General features: G+C 41.8%; 1 protein-coding gene across 5 annotated transcripts in view; it reads right to left on the bottom strand.

Moving 5' to 3' along the window:
* LOC143764359 (uncharacterized) overlaps positions 1-20,983 on the bottom strand; it is a 192,350-nt gene that overhangs the window by 23,202 nt on the left and 148,165 nt on the right. For 3 of the 5 annotated variants that reach the window (XM_077249838.1, XM_077249839.1, XM_077249840.1), the window contains one exon: positions 6,165-6,274. The exons of 1 other annotated variant lie outside the window; for it this stretch is intronic. In XM_077249838.1, coding sequence (XP_077105953.1) covers positions 6,165-6,274 — 110 coding nt within the window. Of the gene's footprint in view, positions 1-6,164; positions 6,275-8,350; positions 8,567-20,983 lie in introns of those variants that run through there. One more of the 5 variants, XM_077249837.1, reaches the window with a different exon arrangement.

Genomic DNA, 20,983 nt, shown 5'->3' with positions numbered 1-20,983 from the left:
AGCAACATAAAGGACTGCTCACACAAAAGTGTGGACAAACAAACAAGATAACTGCAGAAAGGAGCAACAGGATTTTTGCTTTTAAAAAAGCAGTTGGTTTGCACAGCAGCGGTGCAAACAGCAATGCAGCTATCAGGGAGCCTTATAAGGCAGCCTAATAAGCTACAGAGCTGATGCACAAAGATATAGTCTCCACTGTCCCTGCAAAACAAAGGTGGTGTTGGACAGTGGAAATCGCTACAGCACAAGCGGTTTGGGGGTTAATCTTCCCTCCCTAACTATAGCCCTTCTTCTGACGAAGCTGCAGCAATCTCTCCCTATGCTAAGATCGGCAGAAGTAAGATGGCGGTCGGCGTGCACGCCCCTTTATACCCCCTGTGACGCCGCAGAAAGCAAGCCAATCACTGTCATGCCCTTCTCTAAGATGATGGGGACCGAGACCTATGTCATCACGCTGCCCACACTCTGCGTCCTCCTTCATTGGCTGAGAAATGGTGCTGAACGCGTCATATGAAACGCGACTTTGGCGCGAAGATCGACGACCGCATGGCCGATCCCACACTAGGATCAGGTCGGGTTTCATGAAACCTGACTTTGCCGAAAGTCGGCGATTTTTTAATTTGTCCGATCCGTATCGCTCAACCCTATTGTATAGTATTAAATGAGTCGGCTTATATGTCACCTCAATGGGGATGTACAGGATTAGAATTTTTTTATTTTTTTTCAAAAGCGGTAATTTGGTATTTTTCGTGCACTTTTGCATTTTACATGTAAGGGGAATCTTTGCAATGAGATGACTTGTATTACCAAAAACTCATGTACTGAAGCCCATATTGTCAATTAATGTCTGTGTGCATGAGTGCTTATGGGCTATGTTCACTTTTGCACAAAATGTTTTTCATGGTTCATTGCTTCATAAATGCAAAGATATACAACTTTCTTAATAAACTTCATTAAAAGTTTTAGACCGTATTGCTGACGCAAAGTGTCTGTAATTCCTTTATCTAGCTTGGGATACTGCAAAAATGTTACAAAGCCGAGCTGCGCCACCTGGCTCTGTGCTCACCCTCCCTTACCTCAGAGTTAGAGATCGCAGCAGGGAAGGGAAGGCTATAAGTATGTGCTGCTGAGCCTGAGCGTTCATTTCTGACTGTAAACCTGTGCACACTGCAATCTGTCTGACTGATAAAGGTCATTGTAGGACCGAAAAGTCTTCTTTATTTTTGTATTGCCTGCACACAATAAAATTATCTGCTTACAACATATGCCTGATTGCAAAGCTTTCTACAAGATATAATATTGGCACTGACACACAGAGCTCACATCCAGCCTATATTACTGGGAGAGACACACAGAGCTCACATCCAGCCTATATTACTGGGAGAGACACACAGACCTCACATCCAGCCTATATTACTGGGAGAGACACAGAGCTCACATCAAGCCTATATTACTGGGAGAGACACTCAGACCTCACATCCAGCCTATATTACTGGGAGAGACACACAAAGAGCTCACATCCAACCTATATTACTGGGGGAGACACACAGAGCTCACATCCAGCCTATATTACTGGGAGAGACACACAGAGCTCATATCCAGCCTATATTACTGGGAGAGACACACAGAGCTCACATCCAGCCTATATTACTGGGAGAGACACTAAGACCTCACATCAAGCCTATATTACTGGGAGAGACACACAGAGCTCACATCCAGCCTATAATACTGGGAGAGACACAGAGCTCACATCAAGCCTATATTACTGGAAGAGACACACAGAGCTTACATCCAGCCTATATTGCTGGGAGAGACACACAGACCTCACATCCAGCCTATATTACTGGGAGAAAAAATATCCGGCACTCAAACGTAGATGCAAATGAGTTTTATTTAGATGCAATCCTACATTTTATGTAACGTTTCGGTCTGTAACTTAGACCTTCTTCAGACTAGAATTGAAAAAGCAAACAAACGATAAGAAACAATATACATATAAATGCCTCAACAAAGTACACAATCATAACAAAAAGTAAAATCAACACATGATACTGGAAGAGGCTATCAATATATAATCAGAATCAATTGCCATGTGAAGTTATATGTCTGTGGCAATTGCATCACTGTAAAAATGAATATCATTGAGGAGATATATTAATTCCATAAAGAAGGGATAAACAAACATAAAGTTCAATGTGAATACTGGAACATATACATATTACAGGCAAGTGTAAACCGACACAGAGTAACGGAAATCCTGAGCATATAGAATGTATATAACAAAAGAATAAAAATAAACCGACTGCACTGTCTTTCTATGTATATTTTCTTATAACTGAAAGAATTTTTTTCTCAAGGTTCCTAAATCAAAGAAAAAGTAGGGCAATTTGGAAAAAATGGCTGTACAGTGTATGATGTATAGTCACAGACATGTCAGTCATTACTAATACATGGACAAAAATAAGAAAAAAGTCTCAATGCAGCGAGGCCAAAGTCACTATAGATTAAGGAGCCATCGTGAGAGGATTAATAGGGGTGTATGCAAAATAAGAAGTGACCAAGAATAAAAAAATTAAAAAAATAATAAAATAAAATAATAAAATGTAAAAAAAGGGGAAAAAAATACATGGAAAAAACGTAGCGCCCAAGGGGCAATAACTAACGAGGGACTAACGAAGACAGTGTCCCTGTAAAAAGCAAACATAATAAGTAGTAATGGGTAAAGGAAATATGGTGATAGTGAAATTTACCAGATTGCTGTGGTGGTTCCAATACAGAATGGGCAGTGCGTTCCAATAGTGCGTTCCACCTTTGGCACCGCCTACCTGCACTGGACCGGCGCACCCAGCTACACGTCCTCACACAAGGACGTCACTTTCTATGCGCTCCACACCGCGTCACTCATTGCAGTGACATGCGCACTCACTAACAGGGGACGCCGGGTTGTGCTACGTCACTTCCGCTTCCGGTTGCGCGCTTCTCTCTGCCTCTATGGACACGTTCATTTAGACACTGTATTTAAGGTCGCCACAGCTCCTCCTCCATTGGCGCCTTTTTCTACACAGGAGCACATCCTTTACTACGCGCTGCCCATTCTGTATTGGAACCACCACAGCAATCTGGTAAATTTCACTATCACCATATTTCCTTTACCCATTACTACTTATTATGTTTGCTTTTTACAGGGACACTGTCTTCGTTAGTCCCTCGTTAGTTATTGCCCCTTGGGGGCTACGTTTTTTCCATGTATTTTTTTCCCCTTTTTTTACATTTTATTATTTTATTTTATTATTTTTTTAATTTTTTTATTCTTGGTCACTTCTTATTTTGCATACACCCCTATTAATCCTCTCACGATGGCTCCTTAATCTATAGTGACTTTGGCCTCGCTGCATTGAGACCTTTTTCTTATTTTTGTCCATGTATTAGTAATGACTGACATGTCTGTGACTATACATCATACACTGTACAGCCATTTTTTCCAAATTGCCCTACTTTTTCTTTGATTTAGGAACCTTGAGAAAAAAATTCTTTCAGTTATAAGAAAATATACATAGAAAGACAGTGCAGTCAGTTTATTTTTATTCTTTTGTTATATACATTCTATATGCTCAGGATTTCCGTTACTCTGTGTCGGTTTACACTTGCCTGTAATATGTATATGTTCCAGTATTCACATTGAACTTTATGTTTGTTTATCCCTTCTTTATGGAATTAATATATCTCCTCAATGATATTCATTTTTACAGTGATGCAATTGCCACAGACATATAACTTCACATGGCAATTGATTCTGATTATATATTGATAGCCTCTTCCAGTATCATGTGTTGATTTTACTTTTTGTTATGATTGTGTACTTTGTTGAGGCATTTATATGTATATTGTTTCTTATCGTTTGTTTGCTTTTTCAATTCTAGTCTGAAGAAGGTCTAAGTTACAGACCGAAACGTTACATAAAATCTAGGATTGCATCTAAATAAAACTCATTTGCATCTTCGTTTGAGTGCCGGATATTTTTTCTTATTTATGTAAGGGAGTGGTACCCCTTTCCGTGCACCTACTTTTCACTGCAGAGTGACGTGTATTACCCTTTTTATATATTACTGGGAGAGACACACAGAGCTTACATCCAGCCTATATTGCTGGGAGAGACACACAGACCTCACATCCAGCCTATATTACTGGGAGAGACACACAGAGCTCACATCCAGCAGATATTACTGGGAGAGACACACAGAGCTCACATCCAGCCTATATTACTGGGAGAGAGACACAGATTTCACATCCAGCCTATATTACTGGGAGAGACACACAGACCTCAAATCTAACCTATATTACTGGGAGAGACACACAGATTGCACATCCAACTTATATTACTGGGGGAGACACACAGATTTCACATCCAACCTATATTACTGGGAGAGACACACACAGACCTCACATCCAGCCTAAATTACTGGGAGAGACACAGATTTCACATCCAACCTATATTACTGGGAAAGACACACAGACGTCATATCCAGCCTATATTACTGGGACAGAGCTCACATCAAGCCTATATTACTGGGAGAGACACGCAGAGCTCACATCCAGCCTATATTACTGGGAGAGACACACAGCTCACATCCATCCTATATTACTGGGAGAGAGACACAGATTTCACATCCAGCCTAAATTACTGGGAGAGACCCACAGACTGCATATCCAGCCTATATTACTGGGAGAGACACAGAGCTCACATCCATCCTATATTACTGGGAGAGAGACACAGATTTCACATCCAGCCTAAATTACTGGGAGAGACCCACAGACTGCATATCCAGCCTATATTACTGGGAGAGACACAGAGCTCACATCCAGCCTATATTACTGGGAGAGACACACACGTCTCATATCCAGCCTATATTACGGAGAGAGACATGCAGAGCTCACATCCAGCCTATATTACTGGGAGAGACACGCAGAGCTCACATCCAGCCTGTATTACTGGGAGAGACACACAGAGCTCACATCCAGCCTATATTACTGGGAGAGACACACACGTCTCATATCCAGCCTATATTACGGAGAGAGACATGCAGAGCTCACATCCAGCCTATATTACTGGGAGAGACACGCAGAGCTCACATCCAGCCTGTATTACTGGGAGAGACACACAGAGCTCACATCCAGCCTATATTACTGGGAGAGACACACAGCTCACATCCATCCTATATTACTGGGAGAGAGACACAGATTTCACATCCAGCCTATATTCCTGGGAGAGACACACAGAGCTCACATCCAGCCTATATTACTGGGAGAGACCCACAGACTTCATATCCAGCCTATATTACTGGGAGAGACACAGAGCTCACATTCAGGCTATATTACTGAGAGAGACATGCAGAGCTCACATCCAGCCTATATTACTGGGAGAGAGACACAAAGCTCACATCCAGCCTATATTACTGGGAGAGAGACACAGATTTCACATACAGCCTATATTCCTGGGAGAGACACACAGAGCTCACATCCAGCCTATATTACTGGGAGAGACCCACAGACTTCATATCCAGCCTATATTACTGGGAGAGACACACAGAGCTCATATCCAACCTTATTACTGGGAGAGACACACAGATCTCACATCCAGTCTATATTACTGGGAGAGATACACAGATCTCACATCCAGACTATATTACTGGGAGAGACACACACAGCTCACATCCAGCCTATATTACTGGGAGATACACACACAGCTCACATCCAGCCTATATTACTGGGAGAGATACACAGATCTCACATCCAGTCTATATTACTGGGAGAGACACACAGAGCTCACATCCAGACTATATTACTGGGAGAGACACTTGCACAAGAGAAAAATCTGAAAATGAGATCAGGCAGCAAACTGCGTATCAGGATATTTGAAAATGAATGAAGGAATAAATGTTTGTAGTCTGAAACTTGGTGCAAATTCATTCACCAAAGCTAACCAGTAATGTAGAATTATATTTTTTTCTGTGCCAGAGATGATCATAGCCTTTAAAGGAGCACGCTGTGCAAAACATGTCGTATACTCTGTGATGTGCCACGTTCAGAACAGCAATGTGAGGATCCCCATGTCGGCCATCGATCTGCCCTTCTCTGTGACACGAGAGATAGAAAACATCACTTACTCTGTGGGACGTTGAATGTGGCCTTATAGTGGGAGATATAACATTCACCATTCGTTCCTCTGCGCTGAGTGCGTTGACGTTTCTTGCAGTCCTTGTGATGCTTGTGTCGCCTGCAGAGGGGCAAGAAACAGCACAACGGTTTACTGTGCGCCCTCCATGCCCACCACACTCATCCAAGCACTTGTACCCCAATTTTAGCTTTCATTTTAACCTCACATATAGCAATATTTGTGCAGAAAGTGATAAATGTGTGATACTCGCTGACATCCAATTTTCAGCCCTTGCCCCTCCTTGCCTCATTTACAGCCTCTTAAATGTTCGTCTAAGGCTCCAAGACAGACTGATGATAGATCATTCCAATATTATTTACCAGACATAAACCAAAAACTGAGCATTCTGGAAAGTTTCAGGAGTCTTAAAGGGAGTTATCCACCTTTGGGAACATTTTTTTTTACCTTATGCATACACTTGAAACTTAGAATAATTTTTACAATTGGGTGGCATTAAAAGTTTTGCAACTTTTGGCCTCTACAATTGCTCTTTTCTATTGTTGGCTACAAGATGAGTTAACTGAGAATCTATCAGTGAGTGTGTTCAGAATAAATGATGGCCGCGTTTGTTAATGTTATTATCTATCCTCTCTGCTGATTTATGACCACAGATTAAAAAGTTGAATGTGCAAGGAATCAATGAACAGGTAAAAACCAAATGGTGCAACTTTTTTTTTTAATGAAAACCAATTGCAAAAATGATTTTTTTATGCCCAAATATATCTAAGTAAAAATAATAATTGTCCCCAAAGTTGGAGAATTGCCAACACTTACAGGAGTCTTGCTGGTCTTCCATCTTTCCGGATATTTTGGAATAGTTGGAGGGTATAATTGTAACGAAGCTTAATGTGCATTTCCATTTAGTTATGGATATACCGTATGCAATCATGTATGACCAATAGAACAGGATGTGCAGGTGTGAATACTTGTGCAAGCATGTGCAGATGAGAAAGTAACATACAAGGGTGGAACATTTCAATATATTTATAAACGCATCCATTAAGAATAGTCATAAAAAAGTTGTATATATTGTAGACCGGTCATAGCGGACTTAAAAAAAAGACAGAACAAATACCTTAATGTTGCAACCATGTATAGAAAGTCAGAATTGCACGACATTTCTATATGGACGGGCAACATAGGACTCTGGTCTCGGTCTCTGACTTTGGGAAGTTTCTGCGCTTAGAAAACTTCTATGGAGTCATTTGCAACAAATTTAGCATTGAGGAGCAAAATTTGAAAAAAAATTGGAGTTAAAGTTAGCAAACTTTTTAAAAGTCTTTTTAACTTTAACTTTGGGATTGTTTGAAAGCGCCCAGAGGGCCGGTGCAGACGAGCGTATTTTCAGTGCGAATGTGATCCGACAAAAGATCTGATCGCACTCGGACCAATGTCATTCTATGGGGCCGTGCGCATGTCTGATTTTTTCCTTGGACACAGATATTTGGATCGCACTTGGCCATGGAAGCAGCGCTGTGGAGTCGATAAGCCAAACCTCCAACTCTGACTCCAACTCTGACTCCACAGCTCAGACTCCACAGCCCTGCATGCAAGTCCTTGAAAAACATCTAACTGCACTCGGATGAGCACAGTCTGATTTCTGCAACCCCATAGAATGGAGAATTTTTTTTTCTCCATCTTCTCCTCGTCTGAGAAAATCCGATCACACTGTGATCAAACTGATTAGAGTGTCATCCCGATTCTCTTGGACAAAAGAATCTACGACCGTCTTCACCTGCCCAAAGAATGAGAAAAAACTAACATTTGGGTACGGTGCATGGGAGAGGTTCCCTAGGAACAACCCAAAAACTTTTACTTGTGGTCCTTCCTGTTCTATATATGTACAAACTGATGTATATCACTCTGCCGGACTCGATCCTATAAAAATTCGGGTGCAGTATTCTGCAAATTACAAATTCAGCTCTGCTACATCTGTGTGTTTCCATCATACGGGTTCTGAATAATTAAGCATTTTACGCTTTGTGCCGCAAAATACATCACGTAAAAAGTTTCCAGCAAATTTCTGAAGACTTTTGTAACTTTTTACAACTTTTTTGTAACTTTTTGCCTACTGCTCTGAATGTGACAGGAGATACAGACGTATCCTGCATATAACAGCGTATATTATTTGCTCACCCGCAGTCGCACAGCTCGCAGATACAAGACACAGACGAAGGATCCATGTTCTAAAATCCCCGTATTGTGAATGCAGGATCCCTGTTTTGTGTTTCCATGGTCCCTCGTCTTCTCCTCCCCTCTCCGTTTAGAATAGAAAAGCCGGTTTTACCAGAGGAGATTGAGCGGCTTATTGTATAGCCGGGGGCCTGCGGTTTGTGTACCTGACAACCTCCCAGCAAACAGTGACAGAGTACAATGGTACGGGCAGGAAGGGGACAAAGCCAAAAAGAAAGAAAAAAAAGTGGCAGCGGTAGGCTGGCAGGGCGCAGCGCCCGCTTCTCGTGCTTATTCTGTCGCATTGCTGGATGCAAATATTCATATTAATGTTGGCAAGGAAATCCCCGCTGTGCCGAGCTGCTTACAAATCTCACACAAAGCCACAGATCCAACACTTTTTACCTTTCGTGAACCTTAAACTTTTTGCTTCATTGTTATGTACAGAGCAAATAACTATTTTCTGCATATTTTCATTCTTAAAGGGAACTTTGTACATATTAAAAGCAATGGTGTAGCTGAATAGGTAATTATCCCCCAAAGCAAATGATACTTTTTTCATAGATATCCAATGTGCCAGTCATGAGAAATCTAGTGAAGAAGCCATATGTAAATTAAGTAGGAGAGGCACAGCAGGGGCGTGTCGAGGCACAGCAGGGGCGTGTCGAGGCACAGCAGGGGCGTGTCGAGGCACAGCAGGGGCGCGTCGAGGCACTGCAGGGGCGCGTCGAGGCACTGTAGGGGCGCGTCGAGGCACAGCAGGGGCACGATGAGGCACAGCAGGGGCGCGACGAGGCACAGCAGGGGCACGACAAGGCACAGCAGGGGCGCGTCGACACACATACAGTAGAACTGCCCTCAATGATCTTCTAGTCTGATTTGCTTTATGGACTAAATGCTTTGTTTCCCTGAATGTAATATTTTTTTCAAACTCATACTTAAGGATATTTACTGCAAACCTTGGAATTCAGGTAAAACAAAAAAGAAATGAGTGCATTGATCCTTAACGAGTTGGATTAATTACGAAGCTCTCCAAAATCTTAGTTTCTGGCGAATCTGAAATTTTTGCAATTCAGTTTGCAAAGATCTAGTAAAACAGAGGACAACCCGCCGCCATGCTGCTCTCTTCCAGGGGTCGGGAAAGGGATAAAGTGATAAATGACACTAGGCCAGTATGTCTTTGGTTCTTCCAAGACTGAGGCCAGTACTTGGTCTGACACGGTCACATGAGGGGGCAGTGCATGTTACTGACATGCGCCGTCCCCCCAATGTCATCCAATGGGATCAATCACTGGGCTCAGTGCCGGGAAAGCCAAAAACCAAAGGATCAGGGCGATGTCTTGGAAGGAGTCAGGAAAGGGCCAAGGACAGGTGAGTATACCAGTATTTTATCATTATAAGCCCTTCCCTCTGTTTATTATGTCTCGGGGGTCTCGGCGCAAAATAGATGTCTTTTCATAGAAATCTGAGACCAAATTGAAGCAAATCGGCCAGAAAATAATTTGGGGAGACTTTCTCATCTCTATTTATAATGTACTTGTCTACTTGAACTGGTCGGCATCTGGGGAGAGGAGCATGTTGCCCTAAATGTCCAGTTGTGGCCATCCTCCTTTTGGTGTTCATGCTCCATCAAGACCATTCCCCTCCCATTTTTCTCCCCTCTACGTCTCCGCCAGGACCTTCCCAAAAAGGAGAAGAAGGAGCACAAAAGGCTCTGGAATTATGGATTTCCATGAGTTTCTGGGCAGTTTTGGCAGTGCTCAAGCATTTTTCCAACATCTACGGTTGTTCGGGAAGTCTCCCCTTTTTTCTGAGAGTTGACAAGTTGGTGTTAGGCCGCAGTCAGACTGTTATATAAATCGGATAGAGATCGGAAGGCAATCCACGGACTGACCGGCGGGTCTTCTAACCCAAGCGTAACAGGTACATGTATTTCTATGAAGCTGTCACGCTTGGATAGGTAGAGCTGCCGGCCAGTCCCTGTATTACCTTCCGATTTCCATTCGATTTATGCGGTCGTGTGACTGCGCCCTTATAAAGAGTAAGCTGCAGACTATAAACATTTTTAAGTGTCCACAATTTTGGGCACCACTGGGGCAGATTGATACAACCATCTTAGTCTTCCATAGCAAAGAATCACAGTGGTGCTGTCATTGCACCACTGCAGATGTCAATACAATTATGGGGTGCTGAATCTGATGGGTCATACGGCAGCTAAAGACCCCCCATGGCTGCCATCTTGGTACTCCTGTGACAGCAAGCCACAAGCTTGACTTCATAGTAGACCGTGATTCACACTATATACATCAGTATTGTAGTATTATAATATATAGAATGATTGCAGGGCAAATCCCAGTGGAAAATAAACAAAGTGAAAAAATGTTTGCCAAAATATAAAAATAATTAAAAAAAAGAAAGAAAAGTTTGTCTTCTTCTGCTTCTCCCTGTTTAAAAGTAAAGAGATAATAATTAAAAAAAATATATATAACATATTTGGGATGAATGTGCCCATAAAATTAATCAGATATGTATGGTAAGCCTTGTAAGAAAAAATACCTATACAACTGTGGTATCATCGTATTCCGAATGACCTGAAGAATAATGTTGTCGGGTTATTTTGCTGCAGACTGTTGGAAAAAGGGGAGGGAAAAAAAAAATGAAAAAGCAAAAAAAGAGAAAATTGCCAAGTCATAATGAGGTTAAGAAATGACTCGTGAGCTCTGATTGGTGACAGCTTCACCCTTTTAGTTTGGATTCATGAGGCCGATGGCTGATCTGAATATTTAATGGCCAATTCCCCAAATTTGACAATTAACCCAAAGTTGAAAACTTTTTGATTTATAAATAAAATCTGAAAACTTCATTAAAAAAAATCCATTTAATCAGTGAAAAAAATTACATTTGTTGCCGCCAAACGTTAATCGGCGTTTCACGAAGTCGATGATCGCGCTCTCCTGCCAAAATGCAATTAGATTTGGCTGCTGACATTTTGTCTAACCAGATAGTGGAAAAAGAAAAAGAAAAAAAACCCACATTTTATGGATCCCATAAATAGATATAGGCAGCTTCTGCGACTGCATGTGCCGCCGCCCGGGTTCATGTTGTTAGAGTTACCATGGCGACACGGCATGCATCCTCTCTGCTCCGATCGCGGTTTTATTAGGTCTGCTTTACAAAGGGCTGCTGCGTCTTTCCTTTTAACCTGCCTTGCGGGGGCACATACTTTATCTATTCAGAGATGATTTTTACTTATACTAATGGGACTTAATGGCTATAACATTGCATTTACAATTACCAGTGTGTCTGCAGCTCCGCCGGCGGTGTCACAAGGCCTCCCTTATTGCCAGATCCTGTGCCGACGCGGCGTACAGTAGATATACAGGTGCTTCTCACAACATTAGAATATCATCAAAAAGTGAATTTATTTCAGTTCTTCAATGCAAAAAGTGAAACTCATATATTCTATAGAGTCATTACACACAGAGTGATCTATTTCACATGTTTATTTCTGTTAATGTTGATGATTATGCCTTACAGCCAATGAAAACCCAAAAGTCATTATCTCAGTAAATTAGAATAATTAACAAAATACACCTAGAAAGGCTTCCTAAGCAATTACAAAGGTTCTTTAGTCTGTTTCAGTAGCTCCACAATCATGGGGAAGACTGCTGACTTGACAGATGTCCAGAAGACAGTCATTGACACACTCCACAAGGAGGGTAAGCCACAAAAGGTCATTGCTAAAGAAGCCAGCTGTTCACAGAGTGCTGAATCCAAGCATATTAATGTCTCCAGTGGTGCTTCCCCAATTTTTTATTTGGTTCAATGAGTTTTTATTTTTAGGATATGTTCCCCAATTTCAGGGTAAATAGTCAAAACCGTTGCAGAAGTTTTGAGTTTGGTAATCACTTATGACCATGCATTGGGGTTCATACACAACATGGAGGCAACTCTACCCAAACCCGGCTTCCTAGAATATCAGATGAAGATTCGAATTGATCTCTTTCGTTTGTCCAAGTAGCTCACTGTCTATTAATAAGTAATGATAAAGGAATGCTGCACTATTGATTTTAAGACTTATCCACATTACATTTCCATAAAACTCCAAATGCAGCAAAATAAAGGGAATGTGCACACAATATTTGTTGACTCCTGAAAAAAAGTGATCAAAACAACTTGAAAGACTCTTCTTACTAATTTCTATCACTCTGAGCGTTTTGTTTTTTTCCCTCTTCCAGTTTTGAAAAAATACCTGGGGGGAAAAAATAAATAAATCACTTTTTCGATGCGTATCCTAATGGAAAAAAAACACTCTAAACTAGTCACTGCCAATCATAAGGTTAGAAAAAATACAAAAACTTGAAAATCTATTTAAAACTGCATCAGGAACTGAAAAACATCTTCAAAATCTCCCCGATAGATAATAAAAAAGTGTTTCGGAATACTTCAGGAAAATTGTCATTTTTGACCGCCTCCGAAAGAAAAACTTGATGAGCACTTACCGCTATTCGGCAGACCTTTTTCATCGTGTTGGATCTGATGCGCTTTTGATTTAGAACTTTTGAAATGGGCAAAGTAACCGGATTTTGGAAGCCACAATGATGTCTACCTGCTATTTATAAGTGTATAGGTCTAAAAAAATCTTTTTCAAGGCAGGGATGGTTTTAAAAGAATAGATTGAGGCAAACGCAAGTGCGAAGTCATTGGCAAACAGTAATGGCAGAGATCTAACGAGGCCAGCCAATACTAGGAGGAAGAAGAGGACAGCAGCTGTATTGGCGCTCTTCACATTGACAGTTTGCCAAAATGCAAGTCAATAATAATTTACTATTTATGTATCGTCTGCTTCATCCATCTGAAAATCCATTGTTCTTGATGCAGTATTAATAGTCCATCCGCTAAGTAATCAGCAAAGTCAATGGGTAGTGACCCCCAATTCTTCCCAGGACGTGGTGGACTCTGGTCAGACAGACGTTTCTCCTCTACGTAGTAGCAGCATTTCCTGACTCTCCTGACTTTGCTTCATCCGTACATACACATAAAGGGTTGCTATTAAATAACGCATCTAATTTATGCAATGTTTCACCTTATAAAAGTATATTAATTGAAACCATGGAGACCGAACATCATCTTAATCTTTCAGAAAGAAACAACAAGCCCTTTTCATGCTAATATGAAGTACGGTAATTTAATTTTATCCAGCTTGTTAACCACGTGGGCTGCGAGACGGATCCTGGGCAACAAACGCGAGTAATTAAAAATATCACCCAGTGTTCGAAGCGTTATCACGATGTGTAGAAAACGGGAGCAAGAAATGTCAAATTGTGACGGCTGCGTTATGGCAAATGAAGCACAACACTCTTAGTTGTTTGATTGCTGATATGTATGTGGCTTACTGTGTCCGAAGTTTTACCACTGTTTTCAAACTTTGTGTCCTTTCTTTCCATGATCAGTTTTAAATGGTCACCGCCCTTTCAACAAACTTTGCATAAATCAGTAATACAAGGGCATATTAGAAATTTTGTAACATATCTTATTAGAGAACTCAGATTCATTCTCCATTTAGGAGCCATTTTTTAATCTCCTCCCACCTCTTGAACTCGCATGTCACCCTGAAACACACTATAGTCCATCTTTCTTAAGACAAGATTTACTGTCGGCTCACTGAGGGATCAGATTACAGCTGCTTTTTGAAGTCTGTGAAGCAAGGAGCAGGAGGGTGAAGCAGAAAGGCATAAAGGTGTCGCTTTCTTGCATGAATTTTATCTTACTCCAATGCTGGAATCACAGCTACACTGCTCAGTCCAACTGTATAATATCCTCCATGCTTCTGCTGCTTCTGAACATGTGCCACATAAAAAAGGAAAGCAAAAGTCCCTGTTGTCTGTGCATATGAGAGATATCATAGCAGCTAGTTTACACTAGCTCAGAGACAGCTGAAAATTAAAAAATTAAAGATGCAGCCTACAAGTCTCATAAGTGAGAACATCTCTAAACAGCATTCGTTCAAAAACTCTTCTTTCTCATGGATTGAGTAAACTTCTTAATGCCTTTTGTAAGAAGTCCATCAACATACAGTAGGCTACCATGGTCATACTTACCAGGGTTCAGTGACTTTCAAGTTTTTACCACATAACTCTAATATAGGGATTTGGATTTCACTGCCTATATGTCTCTGGATTGTGTCTGAGGAGAAGTTGCTGAACAGTGGAGTGAGATGAGGAATTATACTAAACAAAATAGATTAAAAAAAAGCAAAATGTGCAGTAAAAGGAAGCCAGGTCAGAGACTAGGAGGTCAATCTGAAACAAAAGGCAGTGAGAAGTGAGGATGTCCATGGATCAAACTAGTCAGGTCTTTCGGGAGTATCAACAAAAAACAAACTACCTGTAGGTCATATCATAGAGAAGCGATCCAAAAGGTGCACCAGGCCAGTGTCCAAAATTTACAGTTCCTGGCAGTTGAAATTTAAATATGCCAATGAGACAACCTCTTCAAGGTCTTTCATGCAGAAACAATGATACAACAATCCCTATTTGTTCCTGGCAGAAATTAAATTTCTATAGACCATGTAAGTGATCTGGCTGATGGGACAATCATTGGAACCATCACCAAACCAATAAGCACTAAAGGAGAAAAAAACAAACAAATAAGATGGCATCCCACGAGGACTGTTGTTTGTGACTCCTTTACACCGTATTGAAATCTCAGGTCTCCTGTCACCTGTGCCAGCTACTGCATGTATACCTTGGGATACTAGGTCGGCGGGTTCATTGGATAACTACTCTGTGATCTGACCTAGCTTGCTTTTTTGTCCTGTCTCCAGAATGACCCATGAATGCCCTTGCTAATTTGGCCCATCGACTGCCTTGCTCCTCAGTGCCTTTCTGATTGACCTCCTGGGCTCTAACCTGGCTCCCCCTTATATAAATAGTATATGTGACAAGCCAGGAGGCAGGGTAGTCAAACCTTCTGAAGTCAGATACCAAGAGAGAACATTGTAAACTAGAGGCGAAAGTCAAAGGCATAAGTCAGATCACTGTCCAAGGTCAGAATACCAGAAAGATAGCAGATCAGAGCAAAGGGGCTAGGCAAACAGATGGTTAGAACGAGGTTCAAGGTCAGACAGCGATAGATCAACAAACAGAACACAGAAATACAAGGTAAAGCTCCACTGAGCTATGATTGGCAGAGGTTTGGGGCTGAAAGCTTAGTTAAGCAGCTGGGTAATCACTTATAACAGGGAACACCTGAAGAATGTTCAGCACCTCCCAATCTCAGATTAAGTATTAAAATACCGACAACTCAGCATACTCCTGCAATAGACTGAACGACTGAGCTGTCACTCACTGTGCCCAAGACACAGCGCATGAATCCTGACAGTTTATATATAGTTACGTAGGTTGAAAAATAGACTTCGGTCCATCAAGTTCAACCTTTCTTCAAAGACATTTTTCATTTTGACCCATCTTGTTTAATTCGATCCCTCATCTCGCTCGATCAATCAGCAGCTACTCTACAGACACAACCCAGGGACCCAACAGTAGTGAAATCCAAATCCTTGTGTAATGGTTACAGGATGAAATGACAGGGAACCCCTGAATTTTCCTAAGCGGAGTGACTAGTCCCAAGCCTGGAGTTGCAGTTTTGCACTTTTCTAATCAATGGGGGCTTCACACCTATAAAATAGCCATGTAAATGAGGGCTTAGACACTTTGCGGAGAGAAAAAAAAAATCCATGAAGGGACCCTGATGAGATCCTAGTGTAAATAGGCAGGAATTAATCCCTGATATTATGGGAATTCCCGAGAGGCAACATTAGTCTTTAAAGCATTCACCATGCCAAGACCGTATGAACCAGCATGTGTATAATGAAACACCTTTCCTGGATCACCTACAGGCGAGGAAGGTGTCACATATAAAGGAAGAACACAAGTCCGAATTTTACGCCTTGAGAACATCTGTGGAGAGAAACCTGGGGGAATAAGCCCTGCCCGGAGCTGCTCACATTATATAAGACAAGTTCTCATCTGCCTTTCTAGATTGCCTCTAATTTCAATCAGGTTTTTCAATTAAATTAACAAGCTTGATTTCTCAACATATTGTCATTTATTCTACTTAACGTATGAGTCTTCCTGATGGATCCATTTCATTAGGTTAATTTGCAAATTGAGGAATATTTCAATCTCAGAATCAATAATACCATCTCAGTGCACGACTCAATTCCACTAAATGTTCGACCCGGCACAGATTATTTATTGGTTGGTTTGGAAAAAACATAAATAGTCAAGAAAAAAAACCTTTCTTATAAATGTACAGCATTAAATAAGGTGTAAATAGTTCACCAAATTGTAGTTTTGTATAAAAAACTAGATCCCTGTGCCTTCACCCGCGACCATAGAAACAAGTCATAATTGTGGTGATTGGGTCATCATTAGCAGTGAAAGAGTTCATGAGTATGGCTCTTAGGGCGCAATCAGATGGCCGTAGAAATCGGACCAAGATCAGAACGCAGTGCATGGACTGGCTGGCGGCTCTCCCTACCTGAGCCTGACAGCTTCGTGTATTTCTATGCAGCTGTAACTTTGGGTAGGGAGAGCTGCGAGCCAGTCCATGCACTGCGTTCTGATCTTGGTCCGATTTATACGGCCGTCTGATCGCGCCCTTAGAGTATTGATTGAAATGTCTTATATACTGCAGCATACACACGTTTTTGGAGCAGAAGACACTTCAGGAAAACACCAGCTGTCTCTGATGTCCTTTGCAGCGGCTTTATTTCTTTACATTCTGAATGTGTATAATAGTGGCTTGGAAACTGCCAGCAGAATGGAAAAGATGCTGTTGTGGGCATACACTTAGCGTATGCTCACATAGCGTTTTTTTATGTGGATTTTGATGGAATCCGTGCCAAAATCCATAAAATGGTATTGTGCACACAGTCTTTCAGATGCTGGATGACCCATTGAGATTCACACGGTAGACCCATTGTGATTCACATGGCATACCCATTGAGATTCACACTGTAGACCCATTGAGATTCACGTGGTTGACCCACTGAGATTCACGCAGTAGACCCTTTGAGATTCACGCAGTAGACCCATTGAGATTCACGCGGTAGACCTATTGAGATTCACACGGTAGACCCATTGAGATTCCCGCAGTAGACCCATTGAGATTCACGCGGTAGACCTATTGAGATTCACGCGGTAGACCCATTGAGATTCACGCGGTAGACCCATTGAGATTCACGCGGTAGACCCATTGAGATTCACGCGGTAGACCCATTGAGATTCACGTGGTTGACCCATTGAGATTCACATGGTTGACCCATTGAGATTCACGCGGTAGACCCATTGAGATTCACACGGTAGACCCATTGAGATTCACGCGGTAGACCCATTGGGATTCACGTGGCAGAGACCCATTGAGATTCATGAGGTAGAGACCATTGAGATTCACGTGGTAGACCCATTGAGATTCACGCGGTAGACCCATTGAGATTCACGCGGTAGACCCATTGAGATTCACGCGGTAGACCCATTGAGATTCACGCGGTAGACCCATTGAGATTCACGCAGTAGACCCATTGAGATTCACGCGGTAGACTCATTGAGATTCACGCGGTAGACCCATTGAGATTCATGCGGTAGACCCATTGAGATTCACATGGTAGACCCATTGAGATTCACGTGGTAGAGACCCATTGAGATTCACGTGGTAGAGACCCATTGAGATTCACGTGGTAGAGACCCATTGAGATTCACATGGTAGACCCATTGAGATTCACGTGGTAGACCCATTGAGATTCACGCGGTAGACCCATTGAGATTCACGCGGTAGACCCATTGAGATTCACGCGGTAGACCCATTGAGATTCATGCAGTAGACCCATTGAGATTCACGTTGTTGACCCACTGAGATTCACGTGGTAGAGACCCATTGAGATTCACGCGGTACACCCATTGAGATTCACGCGGTAGACCCATTGAGATTCACGCGGTAGACCCATTGAGATTCACGCGGTAGACCCATTGAGATTCACGTGGTAGAGACCCATTGAGATTCACGTGGTAGAGACCCATTGAGATTCACGTGGTAGGGACCCATTGAGATTCACGTGGTTGACCCATTTGAGATTCACGTGGTAGAGACCCATTAAGATTCACGTGGTTGACCCATTGAGATTCATGTGTACTAAGCTTCCTAAGGAGGCTTTCCTATTGATTTTGCAGTCGTTCCACCATCGACTTATTTCCCCTGTGTTTTACCCTATATCTAGCGGAAGCCCTCTTAAGAATGAGCAGGCTACTTCATCTAAAGGCTTCATGGTTTCTGACCCCCGAAGTGGATAAAAGTAGTAACAAAATGCTGAAAATGTGCACAAAAATGTCATTTCTACATTTTAATTTTTCAGCGATTTTGGGGGTTTCTCATCTGCTTGCCGAGAACTTACCATTCATTTAATTGAGAAAACGCGCCATTAGTCACATCATGTTGAGCTCGCTCTCTCTTCACAGTTTTTATCTTGTGGCATCGTGTCAGTTCTTGGACATATTTACTTTACGCTCATGCTACACCTCTATCATAAAAACGTATCAAAATCCACTAAGTAAAAAGAAAAGTGTAAAAAAAAACTGCACCAATAATTGTAAAGCCGTCCCAAAAACACATGTTTGTAAGAGTTTTTAGAAATGGATTTTTCAGCCACAAAAAATTCAAGTAAAAAATCTTAGTGTGAACATAGTCTGAGGCTTGAGCAATGTCTTATGGATGACAGGAACTCCGTCTTACAACCATGCTAAGGTCATGCACCCCCAACCATACCAATGGATGCCGTGACATTCGTCCACACTAGGAGCCCATTGCAAAAATAGCACATGGTACAATTGTTTGGAAAGCTCAGTCTACTATATAAATAATGGTATTTAGGTGGAAATCAACCAAATCCGAGGCCAAAGGGATACACTTTTAGCCTCCATTAGGTTAATGGAGGACTATGGGAATACGATCCGCCAGGCCGGAAGATTTTCCAGCACGACCCACATGAGTGATACAAATTAGCCATTAAATGCTTTACACTTGCCCATGTAAAGCCACTCATAAATTTACAGACAAGCCAAGCCTACATAAGAGCCTGAGATAACGGCTCCGCTCGCTCAGATTCGGCCTCCGCAGGTGTTTTTCAAGTATTTTGGTAAGTGTGTGTTTATTATTTGCTCCATTGCAGAGCAGATGTTTGTGAGATGTAACAAGTGGCTGCGATCTGATGGATTCCTGCTATTTATTAGCGCCATTTATAATCACATGTTTTCCAGCTCCGATATTTGGCGTTTCTATGAAAACAGCTGTTGTAGAGGAGACGACTAATGAAATAAATGTTCTTAAAGAGACGGCGCCCACATACAGATTACACAGGCGCCGACAGTCCTGAATTTATGGAAACAATCCCGGCAAATGTTACTGTATGAACCAGTTCAGAAAGAAATGGGTTTTATGTAAAGCCCACCCAAATTTATCCATGGGATGTCTGATTTTCACCCAGTCCCTCATTATTATGAGCATTGTTATAGACTTTCAAAATAGGGCAAATTTACAGAACTTATCCTACATTTCAGCAGTACAGACAGTCTAGACGGGCTGAAAATGCAGAAAACGTATTACACTGGCTCATGCTGGATGGAAAGTTTGGCACATCTATAGACACTTGTCTAACTTTACACCACTTATTGGTGGCTATGTCATCCTCTATCCCACTGATCCATGCTATGTCCTCTTTCCCACTAAGCCATGCTATGCCATATCTCCCACTAAGCCCCCAGGTTGGTCACCTCTCAAGCTATGCCCTTTTTTCCTCTAAGCCCATTAGTTGGTCACATCCCAAGCTATGCCCTCTTTCCCACTAAGCCTATTGTTTGGTTACATCTCAAGCTATGTCCTCTTTCAGTTAATCCATGCTATGCCCTCTTTTCCACTAAGCCCATTAGTTGGTCACAACTCAAGCTATATCCTCTTTCCCACTAAGCCTATTAGTTGATCACATCTCAAGCTTTGCTATCTTTCCCACTAAGCCATGCTATGCCCTCTTTCCTACTAAGTCTATTGGTTGGTCACATCTGAAGCTATGCCCTCTTTCCCACTTAGCCATGCCTTTTGCTATAAGCCTCACTCTATAACAGACGAGTCACAAACACATTCTAAAACCACCTAATAAATGTAGTGTACTCACTCAGTTGTCATAAAGAGGGGGACTCAGCAGATAAGCACGGGGCTCCATGCCATCTTGGCCAGTCCGGGCAGTAGCCTCTGTGCTACGTCCCTTCTCTGTGAAGGACGCCTCCATATCCATCACTGAGGACAGTAGAAATCTCCGCTGATGACTGCGGACAGTACGGAGGATCTCATTGGGGATATTAGTTCCATGAAATCTGATTTAGATCTTTTAAGCCCAGATAATAATGACTTGGAAATCATAGCGACTAATCTAAGAATTTTTTCCAATGATTCTATAAAGTTATAATTAAATTATATCTGTCTTTCCATTGTATTTCTGGCCATTATATCACTTGTATCCTGCATTTTCCACCAGTCTTCCCCTCT

The sequence above is a fragment of the Ranitomeya variabilis genome, chromosome 4, assembly GCF_051348905.1.
Source record: "Ranitomeya variabilis isolate aRanVar5 chromosome 4, aRanVar5.hap1, whole genome shotgun sequence".
Classification (NCBI taxonomy): domain Eukaryota; kingdom Metazoa; phylum Chordata; class Amphibia; order Anura; family Dendrobatidae; genus Ranitomeya; species Ranitomeya variabilis.
Note: the sequence above shows the minus strand (reverse complement) of the source record. Positions and strands in the feature narration are given on the sequence as shown.